The 15,427-nt window shown below is 39.3% G+C and overlaps 1 protein-coding gene across 1 annotated transcript in view; it reads right to left on the bottom strand.

Moving 5' to 3' along the window:
- Positions 1-15,427, bottom strand: part of RBMS3 (RNA binding motif single stranded interacting protein 3) — a 718,801-nt gene that overhangs the window by 320,422 nt on the left and 382,952 nt on the right. The window contains 1 exon segment of the mRNA XM_055803834.1: positions 6,541-6,599. Within this exon segment, the coding sequence (XP_055659809.1) occupies positions 6,541-6,599 (59 nt within the window).

The following is a 15,427-nucleotide window of genomic DNA, read 5'->3' as shown; positions in this document are numbered from 1 at the left end:
TATCCAGGCATCAAAAATGGGATTGATTTATTTGTTACACAAGTCTAGAGCTTCAAGATTAAATAAGTCTGTTTTACAAATTATTTACTTTCTACAAGATCTATTTCCCCTTGAAGCATGCTGTGCATGCCCTCCTAGTGTGAACAGTTTACAGTCTGTGATCAGGCACAGACCTACTTGGCTGGATTTTTTTTTCTCTCTCAAAATGGCAATTCTGAGAATCATAAATAACACAGAACAGTTATTGCAATTCGAGCTTATTCCCAATAAATAAAATTTATTAACTAAATAGCTTTCTATGCAGCACAGCTCTTTCTTCACTAGCTCATTATTTTACATAGACTTGCTTCATGTTGCTAGTCACAACCAAATTGTGCCATCTCAAGTATAATAGGAACGGGAATTAATAAATATTAAATGAAAATGCATAATTTCATAGGATCACAAATAACCTTTAGTCTTCATACAATATATGCAAAAAAAAACACCTTTCTAAAATTTAAAGTTATGAAAGTAATTTGTCTAAAACACACCCCAAAATAGATCTACTATATGTTTATAAGCTTTGTTTATCTGAAGCTTCCAGCTCATTAAGCTCCAATGCATTAGGGTACTTAGGGATGCTGGTGAACTTAAACAGATGAGTAGCACCACTGACACAAGGCAGGACAGACTTTGTGACACAAGACAGGGAGATATGAAGCACCACTTTATCATGACATTCAAATTATCTCTAACACTGATAGTAAGCCTGCAGTTATCCCATTTTCGTTACACAAATAAACTCTCAATTTATAAAATAGGTCATGGTAAATTTTAAGTCCTAGTCTAAAAAAAGCAAAACAACAGGAGAAATAGAATTGTATACAATACATGCTGGGTTAACGCAGATGACCTCATGGCATTTTTTTACCACAAACCCACTGCAATCCTAACGACTGTGTATTTGCATTCCTAGTTTTCATATTTTAAAAATGAATAGATCATTGCTAACATTTCTCAGCAAGAAAAATGTCATAATGAAATATTACAATTATAGAGTCTCTATAGTTCCCCTCATCACGCTAGGCACATTTCTCTCCTAAAACAAACACTGCAATTCAGCAAATCAAGTCATGCATGGTTTGAAAAAATATACATAAAATGAAGAATATGCAGTTGAAGTGTTTGTCTCCTAGACATTACTGTGATTCATAGGTTTTATTTATTAAAAAAAAATAAATCCCACAGGTGGGATTTTGGACTTTTAGTTGTTCTCCCGTGCTCATCTTCTAAGGTCCTAGCAAAATGCTCAAAATCATACGAGCTCCTGATTAAACCAGGAAGTAAATCTGCATGCATGCAATTAAAGTGTCTACAAGGGCAGATGCAGATGACAGTAATTCATACTGTAAGAAACAGGCTTGTGTATTTGGCAGATTAACTGTTCTGTATTCCATTGCTATGAGGTATGGAAACTGTACTGTGAAACAACCATTACTCATTCCCTCTGCTCTAAGCACGTAGGTCTATCAAAGGCAAGCCAGTCTGGAGAGGGCGGGGGGTGAGGGCTGGAAAGCGAAGAGTCTACACGTTTCAGATTAACGCTTCTCTTGAATGGTTTCTTTTATTTCATTTCCCCTACTTTTTAAATTAGCAAATACAGTAGACCCAGAAGGGAAATGCACAAGGCGGGGAGGGAAAGGGAAAAAGCAAAAGCAGCCAAAACTCTCCAACTTGTTCATTAGGGATTTTGTGTTTGAACAACTGAATGAATCATGTCTCTGTTTTTCATTATTCTCCATATGTGATTGTTCACTGCTTTGTTCAGTGATTTCTGGCCATTTTGTCATGACTGTGCTTATTTTGTTTTATATATTGTTCTATTACAGGGTGATTGTTGCTTCTCCTCTGCCTCGCTTAGCAGTTACGCCACCAACAAAGAGCAATCTGAAAATGAGAGGTTACGTCAAAAGGTTTCCCTAGTGAACTCCCTCGCAGCATATATGATTACTTTAGACCCAACTGCTTAATTCATACCAGGGAGAAATCCTCAAATAACACCATTCTTCAGCATGACAGGAACGTGATGGGTAGCTTTTTAAAAATCTGAGGAATATCTGAGAATGACTTGAAGTCCATTGGAGAGCGTTTTCCTTGTTTTTCCAAGAGGAAACCTAAGCATTCCTGCTAAGCAATAACCTATTTTAACAAATCTGCTGTTACATGGGGTATTTACTGGAAATAATTTCTTTGCCGTATTAAGTATTTTCCACTTTCGGCTCTACTCTATACCTTGGTCAACAACAAATGACACTAAAATAGATACTGCAATCTCCAATCATGTGATGACTTCTATCACCTCCTTGAATTTAATACACTCTACTGCAGTGGATACACATCACAAGATGATATGTTAATTTAACAAGATATCTCTTATTTTGTGGAAGGTGAGTGAGATGCAGAAGACTGGAAAGGACCCAGCAAATTGCTCAAGGTTTTTTGCTTTTTGCTTGGGTGGGGTTGTTTCATTCCCTTGGTTTTGGTTTTTGTTGGGGGGGTGGGGGTGCGTTGGTCTTTTGGTGTGCGGTTAGTTGTGTTTTTTTTAAGAAATGGATGCAGGTCCCAGTGTGTTAGAGAGACTTTCAACTTCAGGAAAAATCTTAGAGCAAATACTCATAGAAATCCATTCACAGACACTCAAAGGTAACAGGTGATTAGTACCATGCAAGCATGATTTAGCAAGAATAAATAATGTCACATCATACTTCAAACCAGAAGAAGGTAACTAGTCTTATGAATATGTAAGTACTATATATATATAGATATATTAGTTAAACCTTGGTTGTCTCTCATAACTTGAGCAGATGGGAGAAATACGATCTAGCTAAAACTGCTATGATATAGTTGCCAAACCGATTAGCAGATCCAATAACAAAATAAAAGTTCTCAATGGCTCCATGTTGCACTACCTGGCGTACTGAAAGGACTTCCTCAGAAGTCTTCCCCAGGTCTGTTATTATGCAGTCTTTCCAAATTATCTTGTCCAGTGGATTAGAGAAATCATTTATTAACTTGAAGAGGATACTAAAGAGGTAAGTGCTGCAAGCACTCCGGAGACTTCAGATTTGAGAATAATCTCAGCAAATTAAAGAGTAGCCAGGGAAAAAAAATAGGATAAAGTTCAATACAGACAAATAAAAAGTACTAGCCTGAGGATGAAATAATCAACAGCACAGAGCAGAGCACACAATAAGGAGAGCTCGGCTGGCAGCAGTGCTGGAGAAAAAAAATCACAGAACCGGGGGCTGCAGAGAATCTCTTGGCATAAATCAGCACTGTTGCTTTCATGCAATACCCTGTGCCTCAGAAATATATCCATATTTTAAATACACAAAGTTATTTACATGCATATATCAACCAAGAGTAGCATCATGTGATCACACAGAGAAGACGAATGAAACAACCTCTCCACAGTATTTAAAATGGTAAGATTTAGGCCGTCTGATATCCTCTGCCCAGCTCTAAGGTTTTCAAGTAAGAACTGAGCTAATTAGAGAGATCAGTGAAGTGCAATATAATCAAAAACTTAAACCGAATTGTCTTTAAGGAAAAAGTCAAAGGACCAGTGTTCAGTTTAAGGAAAAGATAGGGCAGATAAGTCTTCAAATATATCTTTGCTTCAAAAGAGGAAAGGAATAAACTGTTCTACATGTCCACTGGGGATAAGAAAGGAAGCAATAGGCTTAAATTGCATCAAGGGAGATTTGGGTTAGACATTAGGAAATGCTTCATTATAGTGAGGAAAAGGAGTGCTATCACGGATTGCCTGAAGAGCTTGAGGAATCTCCACCACTGGAGGCCTTTGAGAGAAGGTTAGAGAAACACCCCTCTGCAGTGGGTTAGAGCTGATCCTGCCCCAGGGCAGGTCCTGACCTCTTCAGGTCCCTTCCACTTCTGATTCCTGGGAAGCTTTTTTTTTTTTGGCAGCCTTACTGAAGAGAAAGGAAATTGTACCCAGCATTTAAAGCAAAAAAAGTCTACACTTTTTATGCCACTAAGCATAATGTTAATAAATCCAATTATGTTTACAATCGTTTAATAGCACCACTTATGTCATAAAGATGCATCTTTGAAAATACAAATAAGTATCTCTGCCCTACAGTGTAATACAACAGCATGAAAGCAAATTTTTACAAAATTGCAGCTCACTGTTATATGGCCCCTACTGCAATAAACTCAAAGCTAACTACAATATACAGAACACCAAACCCAGATGTTTTTCTTTCTCAAAATTCTACCATACATGTTCTTTACAATCTTTCCACTTCACATTGTGTTTGCGAAACACATCCACTCCTTTCCTTGTTACCACCAGCAATGGAAACAGAAGGAAGTTCTGATCACATGGCACAACGTTTGTGGAGTATTTACCAGTCAAACACGCATTTAAAAACAAAACAAAAAGCTAAGAATTATCATCGAGCATGTTTCCCCCAGATTCCGTCCACCAGCCTTTAGGCACCCGGCTTATAGCATCCGCACTGACAACACAGCGGTCTCAGACAACCAAGCTCAGTGGAGATGAACACGTTTCTCCTGTGGACTTCACCTCGTTACTCAACACACTAATTCAGTTGAACTTGGTTCAAATCCAACTTTACCTGCTTGATTTGCATTACCATTTCAGACAGACGAATGCCAGAAAAAAAGATGAAAAAAGGATGGAGCTGACACATGAGAGCACAGAGAACACCTCCATCTTGTATGGTAGTGGGAAGGGGGACAAGGATCTACACATCCCCATCCCCAAAGGGAGGTCTTAGTCGGAGTGTAAAACAGAGAAGTGTGGCCTCAGGGCAATCCCAACCTACCTGATCACAGGCGTCCTGTTTCTTACTCCTCACCTCAGCCGCTCAGGCCCCTCCAGCTCTTCCCTAGCCCCAAGCCCCAGCTCCTTCCCACCCTGGAGCCCCGGCCCTGAGCACCCCTGCCCCAGAGCCCCCTCCTGTCCCACTGTGGCACTCTTCCTCCTTGTTAAACCGGCCCACAGACCATTCGATCCACCAGCAAATTTGTAGCTCCACCGCGCTGCAAGCCCCCTCTCCGAACAGCTCCCCACACCGCTCCCTGCCTCCACAGCACCAGCCCCGCAGCAGCCACAGCAGGCATGTCCCTCTGCCCCCAGCTCTGAAACCACAACACTTGCCCCTGTGCCCCCTGCCGCTGGCCACTCTCACAGGGCCTTCTGCTCTCGGACTACCCTGCCTGCCCACACAAGGGTATTCCTTCATAATTCAATTTATTAAAAAAAAAAAAAAAAAAAAAGCAGCCCAAGAAGAACACCCAAACCCAAAAGCCAAACATGTCTTGTTCCTCCTGTGATATTAAAAAAAAAAAAAAAAAAAAAAAGAGAGTAATGTTATCAGAAGCCTGCCAGAACAGTGCTCCAAGGAAAGAAAACACGCGTTCAGGCAGAAGCAAACCCACAGCAGCGCTCGCTTCTGATGGCGGCCCATGACTGATCAGGTTGGCAGAGTTTTCTAGGACTTGAATGACAGTCTTCCAATCCACTTTTCTCTTGAGCAGCTAATGAATACTGTTGCTGCAGGCAATAAAGGCACACTTCTACAAACCTCACGAACATCTTTGGTACAAATGGCATGATGTTGCCCCGTCTCGTAATTTCCCCAAATGTTCTCTCTGCTGCTTCTCTTCACACCCTATCTGGCCACTCATGAGACATTCCTGTCCTGCAATGCATTTTCCTTTTACCAACTCAGATAGAAATACTGTCCAGAATGTGATTCTTATCAGAACAACCCACTCCAGTAAATCTTATTACTCCGAAAGGATTCTTGTATACCACTAGTGTAAAGTTAGAGTCATTTTGTAGCACAGCTTCTCCCCCATAGTCTTGATGGCTTTCCAGACTAGTAAATGAATAACAATTCTAGTCCTGAGATACTACTAGACATGTTAGTCAATATAGCTATACAAACACACACACACGTGTGAAACATGCTATATTTCATTAAAAATTGTTTTCATACATTAGTAGAAATATTAACAGCACAAAACTGGAAGAGGAATCATTTTTATATCTTGGTATTGCAAGTTGTGGATATATTTGTGTCATAAAGAATAATTTCTACTTCCAATAGCGCAGTCCAAGACTTCACAAAAATAGAAAAATTAAACTATGTTTTGCTTAGGAAACTTTCCCCAAAGGTTTCTCATTTTTATATAGGAAATCAATTTGCATCACTGATGATATCATTCAAATCAGACAGCACTATGTGGTTAGAAGGTAATTTACTTTTCTGCTGAAGCAATTTGATACTTGTTCTGATTTGTGATTTTCATTTTGTTTGTTAATGAAAAAAATTAATGAGCAATGTTACTGGAAACACAACTCAAAGCTTTGGCATTATTAAATATGTTTGTAATATACTGTACATTATGTTGATTGCACAGTTGGAGCTAAAGCCTTGGCAGTCAGGCCACCAGTCAATCATTCAAACAGACAATGAACTCACAGGGCGGATGTTTTGCACGTACCTTTACACTGATTTGTGTTTTTGTCAAGAATTGCCTTTGTGGATACAATTTTTCCATACCTATGGAGAAAACAAAAAAACAGAAATACATATTATTATATTTTAATAATGTACATAGTTATTTTTGCACACATATAACACATATATACTAACTAGGAAGAGATCCAGTGCTCTTGAAAAATGTTTGCCTGGTACTCCTGCAGAGGTTCCTTCGGCAACTGCAGTTCAACAAACACCTTTAGAGTTCACCTGCAAAGCACTGGTCATTTGCCACACCCTGTCCATCTCTGGTCACTGCGCTGCACTGCCAGCATAAATACCAATTATAGGAAGCATTTATGGACATCAGCACTAGTAAAGAGGTTTCTTTAGTGAAATTCATTTGGTTTGCTTAGTATTTTTTTTTTTCATTTTTAGCTGCCAAACAAGGTTTGTTTTAATACAGATAAACCAGGCTCCTCCAGGATTAACAAACATGCAGGAATCAGGATAGGTTTTTTACATGCCTGCACACGGAACTGTGCTCACATGTGTATCCACGCCTGCACATACACATTCTGAACTTCCATTTTGCACAAACAGAAGCTTTGAGGTTTATGTGCATCTCCTAGTTCTTTCCGTATGAATGTTAATACTTGAATTTACATCACCTCCCACAGGTAGCATGGCACTGCACTGCAATTTGATAGACTTAGCATGACGAAGAGGGAATTCGGGCAGCTACAATTTGTTGCATTAAGCAACTAGACCATAAAACAGATACCTGTCTTTACCTCACAGAGGTTAAGATTAAAAATGCAAACTTTAAAAGTATCACAAAACCCTGGTAAAAGATCACAGAAGAGAGCATTTATAGCTGAATATAAGACTTCAAGAGAATAAGGAAAATAAAATTATTTCTCAAGTTACTGTTATGTCTTGGTCTCTGCTTCACTGAAGAGAACTTCCTCTAAAGTGTCCTTTCCCCAAATTTTTTTTAAAAAAGCATTACTGATATTTTGATAGATTGGGCTTTCATTTGGAAGACTTTTCCATGGAAGACAACTTTCACCCTAAATGAAGGATGCATTTTATTTTTATATATATATATATATATATATCTACATAAAAAATAAGATTATAATAAAACTGCATCTTCCAATGGCAAAGCAACACCCATGAAAAATAAGCAATAGCTCATAAATTATTAACCACTACAATGTATGGCAGACCAATTTTTATTTGTTAATCTTTATTAACAGCAATATAAATTTGATGTCAGTGACTTCTAATTGAAGTGCAGAAACCAGGATGTGGAAGACCTTGCTGCAACACCCTTCTCTGCCTCAGGAGGAAACCCGTGTCTCCTGCTATACAGACAAGAACTCCAACAGCAGCAGAGCACTGTTCTACATATTCAAGGCCATGCTCTTCTCTGCCCTACCAGTTTGTAAACATAGCCAGTACAACAGAAATTAAGGCGTGAGGTGGGGGGGTGGCAGGTGGAGACAAAGACAGGGAGCCAAAGAGAGGAAGGTACCATCACAGAGGAAAAGGGAAAAAGGGATCTTCGGGTTTTAGTCTGGACAGAGCAAACAAATTATCTCGTGAAGGGGGAGCGGCACCAATGGGAAAGATTGGTAACAGCCTGCCTAAACATGCTCTTTAGTACCAGCAAATACGATTTGAGGCAGTTTTGTGCCTGACAAAGTTCTCAGCTGAAGGTTCCACACTGTGAGTGACATGTAAACACTCAGCTTTATCTAAAGGCCACTGTCTCTCCATCTCTCTTTACTCTGTTTTTGTGACTGATGCAAAGTGAGATTTTTCCATTTCACAGTTTTTCCTTTCCCTAAGAACCCGCAAAAGCATTTGTTTCCATTTGACTTTCATTTTGGGGAGGAAAAACATGCTTTGCTTTGTTTTATTTCAGACTGAAACCAGTCAGAAGGAGGGAAAACTGACCTAAAGGCATTAACAGTTTGCGCAACCCAAGCTGAGCCCCAATTCATCCATGTTTTAGGAATCAAAAAAATTGGTACAAGCCTTCCTTCCCTCCACCCCCCCCACCCCCACCCCCTTTTTTTGCTGGCTCTGTAGACAGGCAGGATTTTATGCTCTGAAGGCAGGCGTAATGCACTGCACACTCCACCACGATGGGTATGTGGGCACATAGTTGTGGGTCTATTTTGCCATAGCTGGCCCAACTCCAAACACATACAGAACAGATTTAATGTTAACCATGAGATCACATGCTTTTCTAACCTCAGGTGTTTTCAGAACTGGGGCCTTTATACTCACTTATGTTCCGCTTAATTTTATAATTCTTCATGGTAATACCTGAAGTTGACTTTGGCCTTGAAGACATTAAAGCACTTATCTTAAGATACGGCAAATCCAAATTCTCCGCCAGTGTGATTTACGGCTGTTCACTGGGCCAACTTACCCAGCAGGAAATTTGGCCTGTGTGGTGCATCTTCATTTCATTTGTTCAGATTTAAAATCAAATACATGAAAAACATGCAAAAACATGCCTATCTCCTGCAGTAAAGGGCCTCTGACAGATACATGGAAAAAGAATCCAACAAAAATCGGCAGCTAACCCACAACAACCTCCAATAAAACACAATCCCTACCTAAACTTCCGCCAACAAAAACTAACACCCAGCCTCCATTTCAGCCCAGCCACTCCTAATGAATTGATATGTTGTTTCATCCAAGTCACATGAGAGCTAAAAGTTAACATTTCTTGCCAGCAGAGACAGGCATTCATGGTTCCACTGCTTTTATTACAGATTTCCCAGAGTTATTTGCTACATACTGTGATCCTGCACTTAGTTACACTAGAAATTTTACTCACACAAGTAATTCTGTTTCAGAAAAGGTTTCCTCCTGCAGGTACAGTTACGTGCACACTTTCACATTTGCAAAAACAGACATCAGAGTGATAAGAGGCACCACAATGACAAACACCGTTATAGGCAATTAGCCATATGCAGGCAGTTTAATCTACCGCTATAAACCTTGAGCACTACCACAAGAAAGTAATTGGAATTAATTTGGACACTGTTTTCCTAAATACTTCAGGTAATTATTTTACAGTAATAAGAACATCAGTTCTGATGAAGAGTGTTAGTTTGTATGCTGCAAGAAATCAGGAAGGTATTTTGTTCCTACAAATGTAGTCATATTTCTTTCTTGCATGTGTAGAGAATGGTAATAAGTTATGTCTCCTCTCCCAGTCTTCAAAAGCTTTGTTTGTGTGACCTTTAATTCTGTTTTGATTCACCCAGAAATACCAAAAATGTATTGTTCAATAACACCCACAGAATAAGGATAAAGTGCATCACAAGAGCTGGCCTCTTGTTTTCTTATATTTAAATGGAAACTAATATAAAATTCAAGAGCCTGCACACCTCTGTTCTACAAACTACCATTACCATTAACGTAACAAGTACCAGGTATGGTTTACTTGCCATGTGAAAACATGAGCACAGCTTAATTTCCTCCTGAGTTATGGTGCATGGAAGTATTCTTTCAAAGACTTTGAATCAAAAATTGTGGTCAGAAAAAGCCAATTGTGGAACCGAGTTTATCTCAATGCCTTATTACCAGTGCTTCAACATAATGACTGTATCATTAACGATAACCTACTGCATCACAGTATCTAAGGGAAGAGACGTAATGAATCTGTGAGATGGCTACCTCAAGAACGTGTCTGCTGAACATCTGAACTGAAATCTCTATTGAAAAGATTTCCAGACATGCAATGTGTCGTTTTCCCATTACATTCTTCCCAAAGTGTTATCTAAATCCATAGTGAGCACAAATAAAATTGTTTACACGCTTTGTAAAAAATCCTTTAAATCCCTTATATTCAATTATGCTTTTAATCTTTTTCTACGTAATAATTTTCCTTTAAAACAAGGTGGTCAGATACGTGAAAGAGCTTCCATGTTCAGGAGCAAGTACAGACTAGGACCTCAGCTCATTAAAGAAGGACCCATGCAGCGAGATGACTAGTTGTCTTCCCGGTTTCTCATAATACATAAGGACTGCCAAGAAAATAGTAAGATTTAAGAACTGCAGAAGGTGTATTTCTCCAGAATGGAGAGTTACTTGTGGAACTCATTGCCACAGCCTACGCTGATGCCCCAACAGAGCACATCTCTACAAAAAGCTATCAGATGACTTCCAGGATTAAAAATCTGTCACGAAATTAAAAACAAAGACACATTTATGGCCCTCAAAGTCACATACTGCCAGAAACTAGGAGAGGATACCAGAGCAGTATCATCACACGCTGTCCCTGTTTTAACATCAGACACCTCCACAGCTGCTAAAACAAATTCCTGTCTGACTCAGCCCAGCCATCCTTTCATTCCAAGAGAACATTAATTTGGGGGGGTGGGGAGGGTGGCGGGGTGGAAATACCTTCTTACAAACATAAACAATTTTACCTTTTCTTGCATATATATCAGTTCAGGGTACTGTTCAAGACATCTGATATCCATGATTAAAATTACAAAGGTCACTTAAAAACACTTCACTTGCAACACGGTAACACACACCATATCCCACAACAGGTAGGACTAAGAGGAGACCCTGCAGTGCTGTGCAGAGAAACAATCTCCCTGCTCAGACCCATCTACAGAGACGTGTCAAAAAACACCCTCGAGAGCCGCATCCCATTGCACCCCACATTTTCTGACTACTCAGCAGACTCGGGAAAGATGCAAGCAATGCAGAATAAGCCCTGAACATACATCAAAGATGCAGTATTGATAGATCATTTCAAGAGCTTGCAGGCAGGCAGTCGATGAGCACTTACACTGCAGACAAAGCTCGTCCTCGTCGCTCCCAGGAAGTTATTTGATAACTGCTGTTAAAATGGAGACAGCTCCTGAAGGAAGCACTTCAGCTGCAAGCGACAGCACTCGCAAGACGAGGGAACCTTACCCACTGCCCACACCGATCCCAGACTGGAATTTGCAGTCCCACAGCACACAAAGGATTAGAGCCATTTCTGCTATTGCCTGCGGGAAGCTGGGGGTGCAGGGAAGGCATGCAGGCAACCAGGGTTAGGAGGCAAGTGAGATTCAGCTGGGGGCTAGCTCAGGGCTGAGGAACCAGGTACCAGCCACCCCACTGCTGGCAGGCGGTACACCAAGGTGGGAAGCCTACTGAGAGACAGCCACCACCGAGAGTTGCTGGGTCAAAGAAGGGATCTCCTGGGAGGTCAGACTGGTTGGGGCCACTCAAACTTTTCAGCTTTTCCACATCATTACAGAAAACAAAAGCCTCTGGGGTAGGTATTTTTATATATATAATAGGATCTTTCTTATTCTGTCCGTCAAGCCAGCCTTCAAGCTGCCCACGGCTAGTCAGGTAACCAAAAATAGCCATCAGACTAGGCAGGCCAAGTCTCTCGTCACTCGCCCGACTCAGTGCTACACACACGCTGCCACCCTCATCTGCAGGGCAGCAGGTGCACAGGCATGTACAAAACACAGCTTTTGCCCCATTTCAGTTACTTGTATGTTTTAAATACATGTGAAACTTGGGGTTTAAACTCAAGTAACCGGTCTCCAGACTTCTTCCTTCCTTACTCAAACCAAAACGAGTTATCATGTAATTTCCCAGTTCAGAGTTTAATAACGATATCCCCAGTGTTAGGGTTCACGCATTGCTCAGAGCACAATTCACCCAACTGAAAACAGTCTGCATTTCTGGGCATTTAGGTAATATATGCTTTTATCTTGGGAACTTCTGTACTGGGATGAATTTGACCAGCAGTAATTGGATTTAGATAAGCAACACTGAGGTTCTTTCATTCTTGTGAATGAATATATAAATAGCATAACTGGGTTTATTTTGTTTAAAGCAGAGACTATGAGGAAAACCACGGATTTGGGGAGGAAAAAGCAGCCCACATTATGAAGGCCTGAAGTACAGAAGAAACTTCTGCTAGGTTTCTCGGAAAGATGTTATTCTTATAATACACTGTCACATGAACTTAAAGACATCCAAATACACAAAAAAGGGAAATCCACTCAGAAAAAAAAAAAATAATCTGATTTGCATGATCATTTCTGGGCATTTCATCTATCGTATGGCATTTTCAATGCCTGTATTTTTTCTCAAAATTATACCACCTTACTATTCTATCCATTAACAAATATTAAGTTGCTTTGTTGTTCTCTGTTTTTTTTAATTTTAAAAAGGAAAAATTAAGACTAAACTCTTTTAATCACAGAAAAATACAACAACAAAATTCATGCCATTCAGAGCACCTTTTATTTTCACAGACCAGCGCACAGATGGGGAACAAACAGGAGGAGGTAGTTACAGGGATTAACAAGACCGTACTTCAGTTTAACATTTGGCTACCCTGTCTTCCACCCTTTCTTCAGTCTGGCTGTCAAGTTTACAGAAACAATTTCTTCAGTAAATGTAATACAAGTTAGTACAGCAATTTAGAGTAACAGCTTGTCCAGGAGTTTCAAAACATCACAGGAAAAGGAGGGAGGCCTCTCTTAAATTGTTTGGTTGTACATCTAAAATGACCCTGGACTTTCAGAAGGGCTCCTAAGTTACTGAGTTATTAGTACTGAATCGCGTACGGTGGTGTTCAGCAATTTATAAATTCAGACCATGTATTTCTGTTCCTAACAATGCAGTTTGGAGCTCAGTTTTAAGCAGACTGTAATATATATTGCAGCATCTAGGAGAACTGAATTTTCAAGAGAACGCAAGCTGGTGAACCACTGAAAGAATGCATGCATATTCAGTATTACCTTTTGGTACAGACATTTACTACTAAGGGTGTAATGATTTGACTCATACATGGGCCTACTATTCACCATCACCCCACACCCACTGAAAATACATGTTTTTCAGAAGTATCAGAGAAAAAAGCTACAAAACCATAAAATACCTATATGCACATGTCTATGAAGACTATTATCACTTTAGACAAATAAAACCCAAGATCATACCATTCTCTTGAATGCTATGATCCAACACGTCAGCTGCTCCATGTTAGGAAGAAAGAACCTAAAAGGCACTTTCAATGTATGGATCACGGCATTTACTTTCCATTTACAGACTACACTCAGAAATCCTGCTTTTCAGAAGTTGCAAGCACCATTTCAGCTCAAATCACAGGGCCCTAATACAGCCCTGGAACAGCTGCGTTGGGTCCTTTGCTGCTCTTTTATTGAAGAATATGGAAAACTTTGTAGCGTTAGTGTTTACTTTTTGTAAAATTTCAACAACCTAGGGCAGAGAATACTGTAAATAAACCTCTTAAAATGTGTGTAGAAACACCTACAACAACAAAAGATATCACTGTTAAAACACTAGCTTTCCTTTCCAGTGTCCCTAAAATCTACTGCTGCTGAAGAACAGGAATGCATCTCGCCTTCATCTTCACTAAAATGATAGGGGTGTCTCACATTCAAGTTAGAAATGTATTTACAAGACAACACAGAGATTTACTGAGAAAGACTGTCATATTTCCTATTCAAATTAATCTGCACTGATATACTTAAACACTATACATACATTCACCTCTGGAAAACCATGGAAGTGTCCAGGCTCTGGAGAGTATCGTAACTGTTTTCAGTACATGGGAAATAAAGCCAGGTAAAATGGAAGTTGAAGTAAATGAAATTTAAACAGATACTAAATTTCTGGAAATAGAAAGAACTTACACTTCTTACAGGCCTGAAAGTTCATCACTTCAGTCGTTCAAAGGTAACTTTTCCTGTAGCCTTGTTCCTTTCCTTGCCAAAATAAAAAATAAGATTTTTTTTTTTTTTTTCTGGTCTGCCTGTAAATGAAATTAACTGGCTTGATCCAACACTTTTAGAAATCAAAGGCTGTTTTTTCATTGCCTTCAGTAGGTACAAGCTCAAATCCTATTCACAGTGCTTATAATAAGACTACAGATTTGTCACACTCTTGATACCCAAGACAGAATAAAATGCCACTTACTAAAGTGGTACTTCCCATAAAAGCCTGACATTTTACAGTGTTTTTCCCCAGTTTGTTCCAAGTAAGGCATTTGGCTCTTAGCTGAAGTATTTATTCTAAATGCTGTTTATTCTGAATTAGTGCTATGTATTATATTCATATTATATCTGTATGTTTGAATATTGAAGCTATTTAAGACTATTTAAAACATGATTACATTATTGTATATCATATTTAGAATAAAATTCTGACATTTGTATTTTTGCTTTGATAGAAAGCTATGTTTTTCCCTCACAGTTCTGCCATGACAAATAACCAGTGTTAATAATTAATTAGCAAAATATTCTACAGTTGCTAAATTAAGTATGGAAAATGAAATTCATGCACAAATTAATAACTATGATTTCATGCAGAACACTTCAGTCCTTCTTCTGGGCCATCATTAAATCTTCAACTACTAATTATTCCATATTTACAAGAACTTCAGATGTCTTAAAAAAATGAAATGCAACTTTTGTTTGCTGACACTTAGCAGTGCTGCTAAATTTTCTGTATAATGATAGGATGCATTATTGGGAAGACAGCTCAGGGATCTGAAACCCTTCATGGAACAAGATGTGGTTTAATGCTGCCTGTCACAAATGACAATGCCAGGCATATCCAAATTTTCAAAGAACGTTGGGTGTGTGGGGAGGGGGAGGGGTGGGGGTGTTAAAAAATACCCAAAATCTATCTTTTCCACCATAAAGATGTTCCTCATCAGCACTGGAAGAAAAAAATAAGCAGATCTTCAAACTTGAACAATCTCCTCTAGCCATAAATTCAATTATTTCAGATATTATGGAAATACCACAAACACACACACACAGGCCCACAACGTATCATTCCTGTGCATAGAATTTATTTACTTTGTATGTTCTTGCATGCTGTGC

The sequence above is a fragment of the Falco peregrinus genome, chromosome 5, assembly GCF_023634155.1.
Source record: "Falco peregrinus isolate bFalPer1 chromosome 5, bFalPer1.pri, whole genome shotgun sequence".
Classification (NCBI taxonomy): Eukaryota; Metazoa; Chordata; class Aves; order Falconiformes; family Falconidae; genus Falco; species Falco peregrinus.
Note: the sequence above shows the minus strand (reverse complement) of the source record. Positions and strands in the feature narration are given on the sequence as shown.